General features: G+C 46.5%; 1 protein-coding gene across 3 annotated transcripts in view; it reads left to right on the forward strand.

Moving 5' to 3' along the window:
• Window positions 1–21211, forward strand: part of Loxhd1 (lipoxygenase homology PLAT domains 1) — a 137616-nt gene that overhangs the window by 37145 nt on the left and 79260 nt on the right. For all 3 annotated transcript variants that reach the window (XM_050151703.1, XM_050151704.1, XM_050151705.1), the window contains exons 7-14: window positions 1645–1768; window positions 3209–3459; window positions 5792–5927; window positions 6317–6477; window positions 7457–7543; window positions 8199–8334; window positions 18956–19110; window positions 20326–20486. In XM_050151703.1, the coding sequence (XP_050007660.1) occupies window positions 1645–1768; window positions 3209–3459; window positions 5792–5927; window positions 6317–6477; window positions 7457–7543; window positions 8199–8334; window positions 18956–19110; window positions 20326–20486 (1211 nt within the window). The remainder of the gene's footprint in view (window positions 1–1644; window positions 1769–3208; window positions 3460–5791; window positions 5928–6316; window positions 6478–7456; window positions 7544–8198; window positions 8335–18955; window positions 19111–20325; window positions 20487–21211) is intronic.

A 21211-nucleotide genomic window follows, 5' to 3' on the forward strand; every position in this document is an offset into this window, starting at 1 on the left:
TTCCACACTCTAGATTTGCTGCCTCTGCTGTTGCTTAAGTTCACTGGCCGTCTATGCTGCCCTCCTAGAGGCCTACAAGACTGGCCTTGTTAAAGCTTCTAGAATCCACGGGAGGCCTTACCCTTTCTCAGGAGTGGATGTGGGTACGGATAGGAAGGGGTGGGAGGGGGAGGCAACGGGAGGAGAGGACAGAGGGGAAACTGCGGTTGGTATGTAAAATAAATAAAAAGTTAAAAAAATTCCAGAATCCTAGTTCTCCCATCTTCTCCAGCCAAGGCCTAACATCCTTCAAGGTTCTATCACAAAGCTCCTGACTCTCCTAATTGCTCTGTGTGTGTGTGTGTGTGTGTGTGTGTGTGTGTGTGTGTGAGTGTGTGTGTGTGGTTACCCTCATCTGTACAGAGCAGAACCCAGCTCCATCAGGCTATATAACAGTGATGGAAGTTACTCCAGGATTTAGTGAATACATTTGTCATAGAAGACACCCCGTATTGACATAAACATGCTGGCTTCAAGGCCACATCCTTACGTCACTCAGGTGTCCTGAGCCTGCCTGGGAGGAAGTGGGGACTGTGGAGCCCAGGGTCGTCTGAGGCATCTCTGGCCCATCTAGAAAGGATAAACAAGAAATTGTCCCTGTTTGGCTGCTTCCCCCTTTCCTCTCCATTTTAGGGGGTGTTTTATCCTTCTTAGCCTTCACATTGGGAAGTCTTGCCTGGTAAGGTGTGTCTCCGCAGCCACAGAACACAGCTGACTTCACCTTCTCTGCACTTAGTCTCCCCTGCAAGGACTCATTAGCCTGGTTCCCTCTTGCCTCTCAGAAGATCTGCTTTCCTTATGGGTTTGTTGGTAGGTGGAGAATATTCCTTCCAGATAATGGCTCTTGCTTTAACATGTGTGTGGGCACACGCATGTGCACATGTGTGAGCACACACACACACCCATCCCCAAACAAACCAACCAACCCCTATGCTAAAGCTTTCACTGTTCATCATAGAATACGTGTCTTTCTTTCCTGTCTTACTTTATAGCAGGGTCCAAAGGCACATTTTGGAAGGTGCTTCCAGCTCTTTAGTATGTTCTAGAAGACAAGACATTACCAACCCAGCTTATGGTTGTTTTGCTGGGGAGGTTTCATTTATGGCCACCTGCATTTGCCTCCCTGGCAGCTGCTGATGCTTTTCTGATGTGGCCACCAGGCCCTAGGATTCCTTGGGCCTGGTTTCAGTCCTCAGTTTCCCCCTTGAATAGACTCAGCTTCTCAACAATAAGGTCTGAAGTCCAACCTTCAGCTGGGAAGAAGCCAACATCTCATGTGTCAGTTTTCAAATCCCTGCTTCCAGTTCTTTCATCCCAGCTCCCCGAGCACACCCCCATATACTTCTTGCTTCAATTTTTCTAAAATGCCTCCAAGCAGTGTAGGATTAGTGGCTGAGATTCAAGGAGGGGTGGCTGTCAATCATCCCTGGATGGCTGTATGTGGATTTCCTAGTAGCAGCTGTGCTCTGTGAGCCGCTCTCCTTGAGGCGTGAGGAGACTCAAGAGCATCTTAGAGTATACTCCAATGCCTGGATGGACTGGGAGACTACCAGGTGTGCCCTCAAGGACACTTAAGCACATTCTTTCCTCTTTTCTCCTTCTCAGATTATCATTGAAGATTTTGGGAACAAAAGGAAATATGATTTCCCCCTTAACCGCTGGCTGGCACTGGATGAAGATGATGGCAAAATCCAAAGAGACATCTTAGTGGGCGGAGCTGAGACCACAGGTAGGCTGGAGAGCAGCGAGCCCAGGCTGGATGTCCTGTCTTTGCCAGAGTCAGTGTCAGAGTCACGTCTGTGGGCTGATGACTGTGGTTGGTCAGGTGGGAGCCAGCTGGCTTTGAAGATGGCATCTTTGCTGCCCCAGAAAATGGTCTGGTTTTTGGGTTGCAGCCGAGGCTGTTGCTAAGAGAAGAGACAGGGTAATAGCCCTAGGCATTACTAGCTATGGGTAGAGGGAACTGAAAGAGGAAGAAGGAGAATTTGGATCCTCTTACACTTCCTATAATCCTTAGAGCCACCTACAGCATAGGCATTGTCTTGTTCCCAACTCACGGATGAGAAAACTGAGGCATATTGAAGTTAATGAAGCTGTCCATGATCACATAGCTGATAGACGACAGACTCAGTCTGCCTCCTGAAGTCTTCTTACCTCCATAAATTCCACAGGGCGCCTCCATCCCTCAGCCCATCTGATATGATCCTTGGGGTTCTAGAAAACTCGTGTGTGCTTTACACACGTGAGAAACTGCTCCTCTGCTGAAGTCCATCCCTCTCTTTGACGGGAGACACAGCCAGGGTTGTGGAATGTAACGCATAGAGCGCAACACAAATTGGCTCCAGGTGGCCCATCTGGAGGCTCTTCAACGCTGTTCCCGCCACTTTGCAGCCCTTCTGTCTCCCCCTGCTGCACCTGCCCGTGATCACCCCGCCCATGACTCACCCTAACACCCATACCTTCTGCTCTTCCCAACATCTTCATCTGCATGTCTGTCCCCTCTCCTCTCCCTGCCACGTTTGCTGGCACTCTTTCCTTCTGTCCCAGGGTTTCAGAACAAGGAAAACAGAATTTCTGGTACAAATGCGGGTGATCTCTCTTTTTCCTTTTCCCCTATTTAGGAGTTTACGTAGCCCTCAGTGGTTCTGCTGCCTAATTCCAAGGGCTCATGATGCCTCCTGACTGATCAGAATTCAGGGTGACCCAACTTGCAGTGCTCCCTCACTCTTCCTCAGCCCAGGTGGGAAGGGAGATGTCAGTGCCCACTCTCAAAAGTTGTGTTTTTTAACGGAAGAGCAAGCTAACAGAACCAGATGGGCCAGATATAAATCTCCATCAATGGACTTGACTATAATAATTAGATTACACATAACAAAATTTATCTAGCAGCTATTAATAATGTACACACAGTAATTAACATCAATAATATGTGCTATTCTTAGACGCTCAACTTCCTTCTTCTCTTTGTTTCTCATAATCAGGGCTGACAGGTTCCTAAAATAATAGATGCAGTCCCTCCCTGAACTCATACATACTAACACTCAACACTGGAAAACACAATGAGGTTGCGAGGGGCCCTGGATGTGGTCTGAGTTCATAGAACGTGAGGCAGCACAGGTGTGCTGATGTGGTCCACTTTGAACCATCTCTACCTCTCTCTCCACGCCAGCCATAACCTATATTGTCACTGTCTTCACTGGGGATATTCGTGGAGCTGGAACCAAATCGAAAATCTATTTGGTGATGTATGGAGCCAGAGGGAACAAGAACAGTGGGAAGATCTTCCTGGAGGGCGGTGTGTTTGACAGGGGTCGCACGGACATCTTCCACATCGAACTGGCTGTCCTTCTTAGCCCCCTGAGCCGGGTCTCCATTGGGCATGGCAATGTGGGTGTCAACCGAGGCTGGTACTGCGAGAAGGTAAGGGGCCAACGGGTGAGTATTCTCGGGTTCAACTGCATCTTCTTCAACCTTGACGTACAGACTCTGCCCTGCATCCCTGTGATGTCTGCCCTCAGTTGTCAACTACATCTGGAATTAACTCAAAACCTGAGCCTCTGGGCACACCTGGGAGGGATTTTTTTTAGTTACTTGGATCATTTGAGGTAGGAAGACCCATCCTAAATCAAATCTAGGCCACACCTTCTGGTGGCAGCCTTTATAAAGGACAAGGAAGAAGGAAGCTCTTTTCTCTTTGTCTGCTTGTCTTTACTCTGGCTAGCAGATCCTTTCCTTTGCTGGCATTAGAGCCTGCCTCTTCGGGATTCCAGTGTATACTGAAGAGAAGTTGAGACATCCAGCCTCATGAACTGAGAAACTACTGGATTCTTAGGCTTCCTGTTGGTTGGTAGACAGGCATTGTTGGACTAGATGGAGCCTGTATGCCACTCTTAAATCCCATTTCCATGTGTGTGTGTACATGTATGTATACATACGTACACACATATACATTCATCCCCTCAGTTCTGTTTCTCTAGAGGGCTCTGACCACAACAGTCTTATTTTCTAAATTTTCCTAGCTCTTAAACCAGCTAGTTAAAGAGATCATGATCCCTTGTCCAAGATCATGTCTTTTTTGTCTTGTTAGTAGGGGCTTAGGGGAGTGGGGCTGTCCCCAAACAGCATTGGCTACCATAGGTGCTTACCTGCCGGTTATAGACAACATGATTGCTGGTGGTGTTTCCCCTTGGCTTATGAAACAATCAACGATAATTTTAGAATATATCTATTTTTATGAGGTAGATTTTTTCCAGACATATATCAAAAATATTTTAGCTATGTTTATCGAAGGATTTACAAAACTACAATAAAGTTCCCGGGCTGGAGAGAAGGCTCAGCAGTTAGCACTCACTGCTCTTGCAGTATGCCTGGATTCGGTTTGGTTCCCAGCACCTACATGAAGACTTACAACTGTCTGTAACTTCACTTCCAGGGATTCTGATGCACCCCTGGCCTCCACAGGCACTGCAGTTGTTTGATACATGTCAATGCATGCAGGAAAGCACTAACACATAAATGTACATCTTGAGAATCCCCTGAATTCTTGATAATAGTATACCTGAACTTCGATCTAGATTACTGAGCCAGATTTTCCTAGATTCTGGATCGTTTTCTAGATTTAGGTGAGGACATAGGGAACCGTGCATGTGTGTAACAAGCTATGCTGTGCTCTGCCAGTGAGCTGTATCCTTCCTCCTTCCCTCACTCCCTCCTCTTCCCCCTCTCTCTCTCTCTCTCTCTCTCTCTCTCTCTCTCTCTCTCTCTCTNTCTCTCTCTCTCTCTCTCTCTCTCTCTCTCTGTCTCTCTCTCTCTCTCTCTCTCTCTCTGTCTCTCTCTCTCTCTCTCTCTCCCTGTATCTCTTTCTGTGTCTCCTTTATTAGTTTTGGGACAGAGTCTCAGTGCCTCCAGGTTGGCCTTGCACTCACCCTATAGCCCAGGGAAACTCTCCAGCAACTGAGATCACAGGCCAGTGCCGCCAGGACTTAACTTGACAGTTCTTGTCCTTAAGGAAGTTTGGGAAGCCATGATTTGCTTTCAGTGGGAAATGAAGCTTTGTTTTTGTTTTCCCATTGAAAGTAGAATCAGTGCTCCCCAAAACAAAGCAAATAAAACCCCGACTCCCCTGTGCTTTCTACTCTCTCCCAAGCTTTCATTCAGTCTAGTTTTGCACCGATACAACGCTTGCTGTCTTCATTTTGTGTATTTGTACCATTTCTGCTAGGACAAATTAAACCAAACTCACTCCTGTTTCCCAAGGGTAGATGGCAGACAGGATCCAGTGGAAGTAAGTCTAGGGGAAGGCACTTGGCTCCTTATTACATTTGAGATATGAACTGATAAGTTTTTATGTGCTTCACCTTTTTTCCTACAAAAATTCATCGGGTGGTAGAAGCCATTTAGTTCAGATCCACAGATTTTTACGATGCACACGAAGAAATGTGTTGTCTGAAGAGGATGAAATAGAAGAAAAGGTCTGGGACTTGAGCTAGTGAATTGGGGGACAGATGACAGCTACTGCGGAAGACTTCTCTTTAAAATAATTTAAAAAGTACTTTTTATCTGCGGGGAAAAAAAAACAAGTCTTGAAAGAGGTGCACTCTATTGACTCGTGAGAAAGGCAGTGGAAAAGCACGTCTCTCTGAAGGTCCTGCACAGACGCCTGTGCGCTGGGTACTGCCGAGGCCGCTAAACATTGCGAGGGGGTCCCGTCAGTGGGCCTGACATGGGAGACTCTTGCTGTCCGTCTTCCCAGGTGGTGATCCTGTGCCCCTTCACTGGCATCCAGCAGACGTTCCCCTGCAGCAACTGGCTGGACGAGAAGAAGGCCGACGGGCTGATCGAGAGGCAGCTCTATGAGATGGTGTCTCTGAGGAAGAAGCGGCTGAAAAGTAAGTGTGAGGGGCCCAGAATCTGGGGGTCTCTCAGAGAGAAGCTCGGCTCTACATGGTACAGGCCTTGTGCTGTTGCGGACATGACTCCAGCATCCCCAAGCTGAAGGAGCTGCTGTCGTGGACACAGGGCTAAGCAGAGTGATTCATGACAGTGATTCATCACTAGTTACAGGATGGTGGAGTCAACTCTCCCCCACTACTAAAATGCAGTAAGCCTTTAGGCATTAATAAGACAATAAGGTGCCTTCATATTCACCACTTGCTTAATGGGTTCTAAGAATGGACACATTTGTGTATCAACTCCAGTCCCGATCACTTGATTGCCACCCCCCCCTTCTCCTTCTCTGGCCCTTGGAGTTCCTGAGGTTCCTTGGTCTTTGTTGTAGAATTTCCTTGGTCCCTTTGGGTCTGGACAACTGATCTGAAGAAAGCCGGCACCAACTCTCCCATCTTCATCCAGATTTATGGGCAGAAGGGGCGGACAGATGAGATCCTCCTGAATCCCAACAACAAATGGTTCAAACCGGGCATCATCGAGAAGTTTAGGGTAGGAAGCGGGTGGACGGGGAGGGGCACAGTAAGAAGAGATGGAGAGGTGCGGGGCATGAGGATTCCAGTTTTCTACACCTGACTTCGAACCAAGTTTAAAGACAAAAAAGTGCATTGGAGACTTTGGGCTCCCATAGCAGTGACAAATTTGATGCCTCATAGGCAATTTATTGAAAGTCGTATAATTTATATCTGGCCCTCCCATCTGAAATGGTCTTGGATGAGGCCTGGGGGGTGGGCAGAGCAAGTATGAAATGCTTGGAGCATTCAGGAGTGGGGCGAGCAGGGGAATTGTGGGTTCAGGGGCTTGGAGCACAGTTAGATTGCTCAACCTGTCTGCATTCAAGCATAAGGACCAACTTTCAAGGGGAAACATAAATTTTGGGGCATTTGAAAGAAAATCCAGCTTTGAACTTTGCGGTACATACACAGAGCAAGTCTTTGCCCTCAGAAGTGCTGGGCCGACCTTTGGGGAGAAGCATCTGTAATTTGCTTCTCTCCTCTCTGAGCACCCCACTGATACCTCTATTCCATCCCTAAGTTCATTGGTCTTTATGTATCTGTCTTCTCTGCCAGACTCGGGCCCCCAGGGAAAGGGCACCGCTGCCGTACTGATCTTTTTGTCTGTCTCGGTGCCCAGTGGACTCCTGGGGCTGTGGCCCTGTGCTAATTTGCAGGGCTGCCATATGAATTTTGTTCCTGGAAGATCTCTTGGCTGGATCCCACTGTGGGTCAGTTATTTTTGTTCGGTTTTGCCAGCCCAGACCGAACGCTAGTTTCACATAGCTGTCTTGGTCCCACGAGCCTCTGGCTACCAGGAACATGAGAGAATGGAATGTTTGAATATGTTTAAAAGCAAACCCACTCTTACTGGGAAAAAGCAGCCCAAAGGAGCACCCACCTGCCTGTGGTCAGCTATGAGGACAGATGTATTTCCATGACTATATCCGCACAGACCTTTTAATTTCTCTTTGTAGATGGAGCTCCCAGATCTTGGCAGGTTTTATAAAATTCGGGTGTGGCATAATAGGCAGAACCCTGGCTCTGGCTGGCATTTAGAAAAGGTGAGGTGCACCTGGGGTGGGGGCAGGGGGCCCAGAGCCATCCTCCTTCACGATCGTGTCATATATATTTGCCTCTGTGTTTGTTAGGATTGGAGGTGGGAAGAATAGACATGGACCATGGGGTTTGGGAACAGTTAGGGAGAGGTCTTCCAAAGTAAACGGCGAGAGAGGCTGCTCAGGTGTCCATGGGTTTGCATCCTGTCCCATCATCTAGGAGTTAGGTGAGCATAGGCTTCTAAGAGACCAGGAAAAGAAAGGGAAGGTTGATCATCTGCCTTCCCCAAGAGTCATAGTGAGGAGATGGGTTGGCCTTGCCTAAGAAGAGATAGCAGACGAGATATGGTGGTGTACACCTTTAATCCCAGCACTTGGGGAGGGGGCGAGATGCAGATGCAGGCTGAGTTTGAGGCCAGCCTGATCTCCAAAGCAAGTTCCAGGATTACACAGAGAAACACTGTCTTATAAAGCCAAATACAGTATAAAATACAGTAATAATGAGAAAGCACAAAACTTTAAAGAAAATGAGACCATAGAATGAGGATTCCAGGCCATGGGTGGGAATCTCTGGTGATAGGCCTCCCTGCCTACTTCTGATAGGGCCCCCTGCCTACCTCTGATAGGCCCCCCTGCCTACCTCAAGACTTCCTCATTGTAGATGACCCTGATGAATACTCTGAATAAGGATAAGTATAACTTCAACTGCAATCGCTGGCTGGATGCCAACGAGGATGACAACGAGATCGTGAGGGAAATGACCGCAGAAGGCCCGACCGTGCGCAGGATAATGGGGAGTAAGTGTGCAGCTGCTTGCTGTCCTGGGGAGGTGGCGGGGCTTTGCTTCCTGTGGGGGCCTGGAGGGCTTGTCTGCTGTGCACTGTCCACCCTTTCTGAATGCTGCAGAGGACTAGTTAGGTCCATATCTGCTGTGCACCGTCCACCCTCTCTGAACCATGCAGAGGACTAGTTAGGTCCCAGCCTCATGTCTTCTGTGCACCATCCACTTTCTGAATGCTGCAGAGGACTAGTTAGGTCCATGTCTGCTGTGCACCATCCACCCTCTCTGAACGTTGCAGAGGACTAGTTAGGTCCCAGACTCAAGACTGGCTGGAAGGATCCGTTCCAGGCTATGATGCTAGAACTCTCCTCTGATGAGTATGATATAGGGGAAAGGAGATGGATAGGTCTTCAAGTTGGGCCACAAGAGACAAGAGTGTGCACTAAACAACAGTTACCCAGGGCCTCCTTGAAACTAAAAGGAATAACTTCTTGATTTTTCACATTGTGAAATTTGATGAATTCTCTCCACACAGTAAGGATGAAGTAAGGCTGGATCTGATTTTTTTTTATGACACACTAACCACAAATTTTTATGTTCAAAAGACCTAGCAATAGCCCAAAGTAGAACTGAGAACAGTTGGTTATAGATATCAGTCCCAGACCAGGCCTTCCACTTATTAGTTCAATGACTATTTATCCTGAGATGTTACCCCTACTTTTGTATATTCAATGATATTTGTTTTGGACACAAAACTACCGTCTCTCTTTACATAGGATGACATCAACTGATCCATATAATGCAGAGTTCATCAAGGCAGAAATACATCTGTTCTTGCCTGCACTGTGTGTTTGTGCCAGCACCGTGCTTGCAGGCCTCAGGGAAAGGGTCCTGGGACCTAGTCACTATCTGAGTCCTTCAAACGAGCTCTCACAATCTCAGTTCCTGCATCTCTTCTCCGGAAGTTACCGAGCACTTTCGTCCCTGAGCGTTTTAGAGGAGGGGGTGTCTCTCAAAACTTCTCAACTCACAGCTCTGACCGGCTTTCTCAGAGTGCCTTATTGCATGGAGTACTTGTTGAAGCTCACATTGCTGGGCTCTGGGAGAGAATTTCCAATTCAGCGGGTCTGCATCAGGACCCCAGGGCATGCCTGTCTTAGTTAGGGTTGGTATTGCTGTGAAGAGTCACCATGACCAATGCAACTCTTATAAAGCAAGCATCTAATTGGGATGGCTCGCTTACAGTTTCAGAGGTTTGATTCATTATCATCAGGATGAGGAGCATGGCAGCATGCAGGCAGATGTGGTGCTGGAGCTGAGAGTCCTACATCTTGCAGGCATCAGGAAACCAACTGAAGTCACACTGAGGGAAGCTTGAGCAAAGAGGCCTCAAAGCCTGCCCCCACAAAGACACACTTCCTCCAACAAGGCCACACCTCCTAATAGTGCCACTTTCTTTGGGGACCTTCTTCTTTCAAGCCACCACCACACTTATTCAGCTAATTTTCAGCACTGACCCCAGGTAACCACAGTGAAAACCACCACACTAAGGATGCCCCAATTTTCTGCTGTTTTACAGCTTCCAGAACTTTCTTACTGTTTCTGTACTTGTCTCTTCCACCAGACATCTTGGTTAGATCTTTAAAGTCCTCTACAGATTCTCATTTCCCTGAAGTTATCCAAAGGAAACATTGGCCAGTCCTTAGAATGTCCAGAATGTTCTCTGCACTTTGCCTCAACTGACGCACGACTTTCTCTCAAGAATCCCCTTTTCTGTCATCAGAGACCATGTGTCACTGGGCGGGAACACATTCTCTTGACTCACACTTGCATCCCCAGGCCCTTACTGTAGGTTTTTAGGACCCACTGCCATTGGTGAAGGTAGTTACATCATCCTTGGTTGTCCCGGAACCCTAAGGTAGTAAGTTGGCTTACTGGGGCAGCTGTAACAAAACGCTACACTGTGAACTCGGTAACTTATACAACTGGAATTTATTTCCAAGTAGCTCTGGAAGCTACAATCCAAGATGAAGATGTTTCCAAGGTTCGTGTCTCCTGGCATCTTTCTCCTCCGCTGAGGAGTGGTACTTGTGCCCCCGGAAAGCCTTCTTCTGGTGCCTGCTTGTCTGCGCTTTTGTCTTCCTCTGACAAAGCTGGCAGCATCCTGGATGAGGTCCCACCCACACAGCCTCACTTGACTGTCATTATCTCTTAAAGACTCTGTCATCTCTCAATGGTCTTGGAGATCCTGGGGGTTCGACTCTCAGCAGATGAATTTGGATTTCAAAGCAGTCCATAGGAGGCAATATCTCTTAAAGCATGGGTCAGGGTCAATTTATATTAAATTTCTCATAGTCTTTATTAAATCGCAGATTTGTGGGCCAAACCCCAGCTGTGCTGGTTGAAGTCCCAGGGAGCCATTACTGTGATCAGGTTGACCTGTGGGCAAGTCTTCTGGGATCTGTCTTGATTGTTAATTGATTAGGAACATCCATTGGCTGGGTCTTACTGGAAGAATGAGCAGCAAGCCAGCAAGGACTTGTTTATTCTTTCATTGCTCTTGACTGTGGATATGGTGCACCTGGTTGCTTGAGTTCCTGCCTTGGCTTCCCTAAAATAGTGAACTGTGATTGTAAGCCAAACAAGCCCTTTCTTCCCAAAGCTGATTTTATTTGGGTCTTTGTCACAGCAACAGAAACGGGCGCAGGGAGTGTGAACATTTGCAAGGGCACCCCTTGCCTTTCCAGCCTTCTAGGGACCCGAATCACTTCATCCCATCATTGAATCCCTCTGACACCTTGTCTCCCATTCCTTCTGGTGTGCCTGGGTTGTTCCATTGTCGGTGTGAGGGGAGGTGTTTGAGAAGCAAACCCATGAGTGATCATCCGTGCTGAGGAAAAGCTCTAAAAACAGGCAGAGAATGTGCAGACCAGAGGATAGACAATACGTTCAAGAAACTGCTTGAAGGCAGAACTGCAGGGTATGGGGTGTCAATGCCATGGAAACCAGCCATGGTGAGCTTCCTACCTGGGCAGCTGTTGTCCATCCAAGCCAGGGCAAGGACTCTGACAAGAGAGGTCATGGGAAGAGGGCGTTTCCAGACTCCATCTAGGCTGTGCATAGAAAACAACTGTGCGTGGAATACAGGATTTTCCTGACTGTAATTTGAGTGTTGTACTCTTAAAGAACCATTTCAGTGAGAAAAAAAAATGTAGTGGTTAATATAGGTAGAACAGCTGTCTGTATGTCCTGGCTATAAAGACAGCTGGATGCCTTCTGCCAGTCTTTGGTGGTTCTTTAGAACCTCTGCAAACTCAAATTCCTTGAACTCACTTATTCTTTTTGGCTCCTGAAATTTTCTCTCGTGCTTAGAGCACACCTCTATCTTCTCTCAGATCACCCGTGGTCTGCACTGTTCCTTGTATCACTACCCAGAGCCAAAGGCAATGTCGCAGACCTCTAGTAGGGAGCAAATAGTGTGCGTGGTTTCCCAGAGAGCCTTTAAGGGAGCGTCTTGCAGTCACGTGCAATGAGTAAATACCAATTTAAAATCGATCCCTAGAGTCTGAAGTTGTGTGCTTCCACTTTACCCCTTGCAAAATAATGGTCAGCCAAATAAGCAATGAATGCCATGTCTAGTTGCCTGGGGGCACTGGGGAGTGACTGGGCTGGTTAGAGATGCAGACGAAGCCTGTGCCAACTCACAAGTAATTTCCACCTTGCCTTTCCCTCAGGAGGCACGTGAGATGGCAAAATGAATGAGATTTACTTTTCCCACTGTGATTACACACTCCCAATGAGTGGGCAAGAGTCCGTTGGACTTGAGTGTTGACTACTATCACTGCTTGTTAATCCGATTGAGCCATAATTTTTCAATTAAAGCCCAAGGAGTTCTGGTACTTGCCATCTGTTTAACGTCTCTCGCTGCTGATGACTAACAATGGAATTATTTTCAATTGTCCACAGATGTCTTGCCAGGCAGAGTCTAGGACCTCCGTGGCTGGTGGGCTCAGAGGGACCCTTACAGAGTAAGGGCTTGTCAGGACCTCCAATGGGACAGACCTTAAAATTCTGGGACATCAGGGATGGGGATCCTCAGGAATGGGATTTCTATGTTGGTTACTGTTTTGCTTTTAGGAATTTTCTAGCAAAAATGACTATGAAATTAAGACTAAGTAGCAAATCAGACTGGAACAAGGCTGTGGTTGGGGGCTTTGTTGTTGTCCTGGTTCTCCATGTTGGCACATACCAGCCAATTGTATCCATTCCTCTGGTATCACGTCATATCACTGAGGTCATGTTCCATCTGCTTTCTTCAATGTGACCAAAAAACTGAGGCCAACAAGTTAAGGGAGGAAGTGTTTCTTGTGGCCATCATTCTCAGAGGGTTTAGTCCAGGGGTATTACTGGGCGTGTAGGGAAGCAGACCGTCATGGCAGGGAGAATGTGGCAAACCGAAGCCACATAGAAACTAAGAAACATCATAACGGAGAGGAAGAGATAGATGGAGAAGAAAGGAGAAAGCACAAAATATGGCCTCCAAAGCATGCCTCCTAAGATCGCCTTCTTCCAGTAGGCCTCACCTCACAAATTTTCTACCACCTCAGCAGCCTAAGGTAGGAATCCATGAATGGATTAATCATGAGGCCAGAGTCCCTCTGAATAGCACTGGGGAGCAAGCTTTCAACACCTGAGATCTTGAGGGCGGGGCACATTAAGATCCAGACCCTAACACAGCAACACAACGACGCTTCTACGAAGAAACGTAGCACTTGAATTTTGAAGGTTTCCTGAGGGAGCCGGGGATGGTTTAATTCTGAGACACGTGATGCTATGGGGAGGTAATGTTGGCGGCAAGCAGGGTTTTCCTAAACTTCAACCCATGTGCTAAGTGTCTGCCTGTATCTGTTTTGCTCAAGGCGGGCCTCCATGCACAAAGTTTCTGTGCCTTCGGCACAGACACCACATCATCATGGACCTGCAGGATCCACAGATTGATTTTTCAGATGTCTCTATATGGAAATGAGCACATTATTAAAATTGATTTTGTGAACTAAGCTTCCCAGTGACTGTCTGTTTCTGGTATTTTTCTCTTCGTGCTGGTCGGAGTGTCGATGAATAATGCCTCCGCTTCAAAACAGCAGCTTATTGAGATAAATCCATGCATCGTTCACTTCATACGCTAACAATTCACAAGCCAATGGCTTTTTATCTACAGTTGGCTTGTATGGACACCCATCAGGCCCATCAAGTTCCAAAACATGTTCACACCCCTGAAGAAATGCTGTGCCCCTTAGGAACCTCTCCTTTCCCCGCCTAACTCTTGCCTCTGACAACCACTGACCTGGTTTTGGTCTCAGTAGCTTTGTGACTTCTAGAAAATGGAATCATACGTGTTTTCTTTCATTAGCATGTACTCAAGGTCCCTCCACATCGTAGCATGTGTTGGTATTCATGTCTGTTTATTTAGTGTAAGTGTGTGCAGGTGTGTGCCTGCCATGGTTCCTGTTTGGCAGTTAAAGGGTATTTCTTGAGAGTTGATTTTATCCTGCCACTGTGTGGGAGCCAGGGATCCAAACTCACATCAGCAGCTCTGTATACGAGGACCTCGGACTGCTGAGCCATCTTTCTGGCCCACAGTTTCTTTTCAATTGATGAACGACACTCCACTCTATGAAGGTGAGACACTCAGCTGGAGCGCGCTTGGGTTGTTTCTGCTTCTTGGTTGTCACGAACACCGCCGCTCTGACATTCATGCACGTGTTGTTGTATAATTGTGTCGTCAGGTCTTTGGATGTATAACCTGAGCCAGATGGTGATGACCCTAATGTTTCAATCAACTATTGAGCTATTTTTCAAAAGATGGGCACATTTTCACTAACACCGTGGGAGGTCTCTACTTGTCTATATTTCCCCATGCTTGCTGCTTTCCTTCTTGAGGGTTATTTTGCCACTTTACATAAATTTGAGGAAGATCAGATGAAGCTCAACAAAGAAGCCAAGGGCTGTTCTAACAGGATAGCATCAGAGTAGTTCTGGTCGGGGACTGTTGTTGTGTTAGCCATCTTAAGTTGCAGTCCACGGGCATGGGATGTTTCCATACCCGTTATCGAACCTTTAATCCCAAAACTATTCTGTAATTTCTGAAGCACAAGGTTTTCACTTGTTTGGGTTAAATTAATTCCCAAATATTTTCTTCTTTTAAAAAGACACTTATTTCTATTTTACTTTTATGTGTCTATGCACACATACGCACACATGCATGTCATATGGCTGAGTGCCTGCAGAAGCCAGAAGAAGGCGCCACGGGAAATTGTGAGTCACCTGATGGGGTGCTAGGAACAAAACTTGGACCTTCTGAGTAGAAAGCACTGTTAGCTTCATTGTTGAGCCATCTCTCCAGCCGTTGTTACATTCTTTCTGCTGTAGTGGGTGAAAATCTCTCCTTGCCTTCCTCTCCCCTCCCTTCCCCTCCACTCCCCCTCCCTTCCCGTCAGTCATCTCCTCTTCTCTTCTGATGCATTTTCTTTGAGATTGGACATGTGCTGTGTACACTGGCTGCAGATTCACTATGTGTCTGAGAACGATCACCTTGATTTTCAGATTCTCTGGGCTCCACTTCTGAAGCGTGACGATTTACAGGCGTGTGCTGCCCCACCGATTACAGGCATGTCCTACCACACCCAGGTTATGCAGGGCTGAGGACTGGGGCTTCCACGTTAGGCAAGCGCTCCTCTAACCGAGCTACAGCCTCAGCCCAGAAACGGCTTCTTGACTTCATTTTCAAGTTATTTATTATGAAAGACTAGATTTCACGGTCTACGACTGCTGAACGTATTAACTGAAATAGCTCTTTCAGTGGATCCCTTATGGTTCCCTAAATACCGGGTCCTGTCATCCATGCGCTGATGCAGCTTTACTGCGGCCCCTGTAGTGTGGATGCCGGAATAACTTTGCTCACCTTGTTGCCTTGCTCAGAGACTTCTAGAGTCATGCCGAACTCTTAAGAGTAGGTGTTTCACAGATGACCTTTATGAGCTGAAATTCCCTTTTGTTCCCTTTTAAAAATGGGTTTTTATCATGAAAGAGTAATGTCAAATTCTTTTTGTGTGTCTATTGAGATGATCATGTGATTTTTGGTTTTTATTCTATTAGTAGGACATATTACATTAATTGGTTTTTAGAAGTTAAACCAAATTATATGCCTGGGATAAATCCTATCTTGTCATGGTGTCTGATTCTTTGTGTGTGTGAACTCCAGTGGGGTATTTTATTTAACTTCTCACTGTATCAAACATTTTTAATTAAGGTATACATTTGGTTTTTACTGAAAATAATTTTATACAAAATATTCTGATCGTGATTTCCCTTCAGGCAAGCTTTATTTGGAGTAATTTACTCAATGAGAAGCATGCAGGCTCTGGCAGGGCTAACTGCTTGCTGCCTTTACTGAGGTCTAGGGTGAGAATTCAAGCAAAAAGGGGACCAGAAAGAAGTAAAAACAAAACAAAACAACAACAAAAACCAAACAAAGAACCCAAAAACGCGATTTAGAAAGAAAAGGAGTGTGAACCTGGCTACAAGCCACAGACAGGGCAAGTGTGAACAGCGTGACTGCAAATGTTCAAAGGCATTAGTGACATTAAAGCAAATCAGGAACTTTGCATGTGTGCCTGAGGCGCAAGATCCCACTCAGGGGATCAGAAGATGTGGACACATTCGGCGTTAGGAGGTGGGCATAGGCCTTTGGGTCAAGGTTAGAACATCATGGATTGCAGACACGTGTTTAAATGTCGGGTTGACAAAGGGTTTGTTTGTGGTGGGCAGTCTTCCCTGTCCATCTGCCTGGGTTTAGAATCACCATGGTGACCAACACCTACTTCTGTGTGTGTCTTGGGGGTATTTTAATTAATTATTAACAATATTTTAATAATTAATTAATCTTGGGGAGATTAATTAAGGGAGAGAGAGAGAGACCCACACAGAATGGTGCGAAACCACCACAGGGGCCAAGGGGTGGGTGGAGCAAAAGAGGAAAAGGAGGAAGTGAACTGAACAGGCACACTTGTGTTTGGCTGATCCTTGGCCCATCCTTTAGTGAGCAAGCAGCTTCCTGTTCCTGCCATTCTCTGAATGCCTTCCTGCCAAGATGGCCTCAGTCCCTTTAACCCCAGAACCAAAGTAAACATCTGATCCCTTAAGCTTTTTCTTGTCAGGTATTTGGTCACAACTAGAAGGAAAGTAAACTAATATACCTACTCTTGTTATGCAATCCTCAGGAAAAAAATGTTTTTTGTTTCCTTTAAATGTATAGTAGATTTCTGCAGTAAGACATGCAGTAAGGGCATCGGCTTCTCTTTGTGGGTAGTTCTTTTTAATTATCCAATCTTTTCACTTTCTTTGAGTCTGTACATCTCAAGGCATTTCTGGTAGTCATTCTTTACTTTCCATCTATTAATCTTGCAGGATCTAAAGTACAGCTCTTTGTGATAAGATACTTAGATCCATATCCATTTTGACAGTCTGTATAACAGATTTCCTGCTGATGTTCAACCAATGATAATTTTCAACTCTGTTATTTTTCTTGTCCTTTCTGCCCCATCCATACCTAGGCACCCTGGTGGGAATACTTGGGCCCTCTGTCCCTCGGTGTTGCTAGAAATTTTGTGCTACTTGGCCCATTCCAGGATCCTTTCACTCCAGTCTCTCCCTTTACCACCCATAAATTCTCGAGCTCTTTGCAGCCTCTCGATATTTGTGGACCTTCTTCAAAGCCTGCCAGGCTCTCCCTAGACCCCCTCATTATGTCACCCGCACATCTTACACTGGCTGGTTGTGTGTGACGTCATCGGTCTCCGTGTCTGCAGGTTGCCCACCATACTTGGCTCTGTTTGATAAAAACATTAACTCCATTTACAAGTCATATATCGTATTTAATGTGATTATCATGGTAAGATTTACATCTGTCATGTTTTCTGTATGTTGTGTTTTTGTTCCTTCAAGTCTTACATTATTGCCTTCTTTAACAGTACATGGATTTTATAAACATCATCTCTCTTTCTTTGTTGCTTCTTTTACTCTCTATTATTTAAGTTACTTTCTAAGTAGTCTCCCCCCAAATTACAATCCACAGCTTACCTTGGAACGACCTAGTTCAAAGTGTGTCAGCTTCATTTTAGTATTCCATCAAACCTCACTCCCGGGCACGTCCCTTCATGATTGTTGTCAGTGAAATTGCATCTTTGCCGAGGATGTGTGATAGCCTATACTGAAATTTTGTATTTTTACATATGAAAGACTCACCAATACAGTTTTATAGTTATTGCTCTCTGCTGGTGTGTTTTTATATAAAATGAGAGAAGATAAATGTTAAAATGAAAAAAAATACATGTACAGCATCTTTGCCATTATCACTTACTCTTTCCTCATGACTCGGGTGAATTTCCAGGTGAATTCAAGCCACTCTCTACTGTCTAATGGGATGATGTCCCGTTAATATTTGTTACAGGGGATGGCTTTTAGTGATGTAAGATTCTTAAAGTGTTTGTTTGTTTAGGAACACTTTAGCTTATCTTTCACCCCTGGAGGGTGGCTGAGTGGATGTAGAGTCCTTGGATAACGCTCTTTTTCTTTCCACTTCTGGAGAGCGCCCCACTGCTTTCTGGTTTCCACAGTTCTGGGTGAAAAGTTGGCTGCTAATTTTTATTGTGTATCCCTTGTGCTCAATTTCCTGCTGCTCCGTTTTACGATTTCCTCTTTGTCTTTGACTCTTAGAAGTTTTATTATGATGTGTTCAGAAGTTAATCTCTTTGGATTTCTCTTTCCCACTCAGAGTTCATCTTATATAAAATATCAAATATACAGATTAATGTTTTAAACTCAAATTTGGGGAGTTTGGGGCCGCTTTGTCTTCAAATATTCCTTCAGTCCTGTCTACGTCTTCTGCAGCATTGAGTCCTCCAGATTTCATGGCTTGAGATGGAACACATCTACCTGTGATGACTAAAGTCTTCTCATCAGACCAGGCCCCCCGGGCACATTTAACTGCCAGTTTGACTTCTGTTTTGTAAATATCGAGCTGGCATCTCAGATGTATAGTGAGCAGAACAGAACCTTGGTTTCCATTCCAAACTTACCCTTAGACAGCTCTCCTACCTTATCAACTTCTCTGTCCCCTCGCCGCCTGAACTGAAACGTGAGCTCTCTTTCTGTTGATTGCCCATCTGGTCCATCACCAAGAACTGCCTCGAAATGACATCACCCTGCTATTGCCTTCTCTCCGTTCCCACAGAAGACCGGCCAGTTCTAGGTGCCCACAGAAGGGACTCGTCAGCAACTCAGCATGAGGGGCCTTACCTCTAGAAGTTAAGGTTTGGGAAGTCTGAAGTAGGCCTCAGAAATTTGAATTCTTGTAAACATTTCCCATGGGTTTCTGATGATTGACGGGCCTGAAGAGCCTCTGGTCTGCCTAAACCAAGCTGGGCATGAGTCAGCTCCTAAGAGGCTCACTGCAATGGGGTTTGGGAAGTTGAGCTAAGGAATGAAGCCCTCCTACGTAGCAGCTGAAAGGTGGATGTAGGGCTTCATCATGGGAGCAGAGGCAGCCGACCAACGGCGTCCCCCTTTCTGTCTGTCAGTGGCTCGCTACCGTGTGACCGTGTGCACAGGAGAACTCGAAGGTGCTGGAACTGATGCCAACGTCTACCTCTGTCTTTTTGGTGATGTGGGGGACACAGGGGAGCGACTGCTTTACAACTGCAGGAATAACACCGACCTGTTTGAGAAAGGCAATGTAAGTTGCAGTGATGTGCCTCCCTCCTCCCAGGCCACACCTGCTTTGTCCTCCTGCCTTCCTGGCTTTGTCAAGGTAGAGCTGGTGGTTAGTGTCAGAACCTCAGCAACAGGATACAATCTGTCTGGATGAGGGGAGTGGGGTCTAGGGACTCCAGGTAGGAACCACCTGAAGGACACAGAAATACCTGGTTGATTGGATCTTTGAGCAAATTTGGCTCGCTATCATTTGCTAAGATCAATGGCAGCTACCAGGCTCCTCGTATTATTCAGCTAGAAGCTGGAGAGCCACCAGAGAAATTGTGGTCTCCTACTCATCCCTCAGGTTGGGAAGAACATTGGGCATCTCAAGTGTGTCCTCGAGGACTCGGGCTGAAGGAAAATGGAAGATAAAATACATTCTCTGTTAAGTGTGGCAATTAGGGGCAGCTTGTTCCTCTCCCCCCCCCCCCCCCCCCCCCCCCCCCCCCCCCCCCCCCCCCCCCCCCCCCCCCCCCCCCCCCCCCCCCCCCCCCCCCCCCCCCGTCCATGGGTGTAAAAGGACTGAGTCTATTGCTAGCCACAACGCAGTGTGTTAGGTATGCCCCTAGGCTACCACAACCATCGCGTGAGTTTAATCTGGGCCAAAGGGGTCTGAAGCAGTGAAAAAAGGGAAAGTCAGCCTTAGACCACTCACTACACTCTCCTGTGCCACACTTTCTTTGTGTCTAAAGTGAGGGAAAGGACGCCTACCGGTGACTGGTTACTGTGGAGATTACGGAGGACTGATACACTGTAGGGGTCAATGTGGTTCACAAGGCACAGTAGATGCCCAGTAAAGAATCATTGTTTCAGGGATGTGAGCTTGGTGGAGACATACAGGTGGAAGGGGTTTGTAGATTCTGTGCCCTTCCTTCCTCGTTTACCCTTTTCTTGGCGTGCAAGAGAATTCTAGTAGAAGACTCGGAGCTAACTCAAGGATGGGCTTTTGAAGGTTGTGTTGGTGAAGCCCTTCTGAGCAGGAGGCTGTAGGTAGGCTTTGGTCCACTTTGGGGAGGGGTAAGGAGACTATGGTTGCCTGTATTTCCTGTTCCTGTTCCCTGTAGTAGTTTGTGTGTGCCCATGAAGGAATTACAGCTCTTCCTTTCAGCTCTGCTTGGAACTTCTGTAGTGTGCCGGTGCTGGGTCTCAGGAGAGACGTTATCTACACGACCCCACTGTCTTTTCTTTCTCAAAGGCCGACGAGTTTACCATCGAGTCTGTCACCATGAGGAAGGTGAGGCGGGTGAGAATCAGACACGATGGCAAAGGCTCTGGCAGCGGCTGGTACCTGGACAGAGTGCTGGTGAGAGAGGAAGGCCAGCCGGAGAGCGACAATGTCGAGTTCCCATGCCTCAGGTACACACACCCTTTGTCTTCCTTTCTTCCCGCTGCACTGCAGAAAGACTCGGTCCTATTACATGGAACAATAAGAAAAATAGTGGCTGAGGTCAACAGTTGATGAGAGAAAGAGCTGGCCTTGCAGAGGTATATTGACCTGAGTCTCACAGTTCTACCCCACCCCTGGCGGACAGAGGCAACAGGACCTAGTGCCAACTTGATGGTGTTTCTCATGAAAAACAAACAAAACAAAACAACACCACAAATATAAAAACCCCTGACACGTTCTGAATTTAAGTGATTTGTTAGAGGATTAGTCAGATGCAGAACGAAATATGGATACAAGTTGGACTTCTATTCTTTTCCTTTTCCTTTCTTTCTTTCTTTCTTTTTTTTTTTTTTTTTTTTTTTTTTTTTTTTTTTTTTTTTTTTTTTTTTTTTTTTGAGACAGGGTTTCTCTGTGTAGCTCTGGATGTTTTGGAACTCACTCTGTAGACCAGGCTAGCCTTGAACTCACAGAGATCGGCCCGCCTCTGCCTCCCTGAGTGTTGAGATTAAAGGTGAGTGTTACCACCACCTGGCTGGATGTTTGTTGGAACAGTCTGACCACATTTCTTGCCTGGTTACACTATTTCAAGGTGTCTAACTTTGTTCACATTTCTTTGCCTCAAGAGCGAGGAAGCGTGTTTGCACCATTTTTCTGAAGCATTCTTTGCACAACCAGCAGCTCCTGGCGATTCCTC

The sequence above is a fragment of the Alexandromys fortis genome, unplaced genomic scaffold (assembly GCF_014885135.2).
Source record: "Alexandromys fortis isolate MF-2015 unplaced genomic scaffold, M_Fortis_MF-2015_v1.1 scaffold_71, whole genome shotgun sequence".
In the NCBI taxonomy this organism is placed as follows: Eukaryota; Metazoa; Chordata; class Mammalia; order Rodentia; family Cricetidae; genus Alexandromys; species Alexandromys fortis.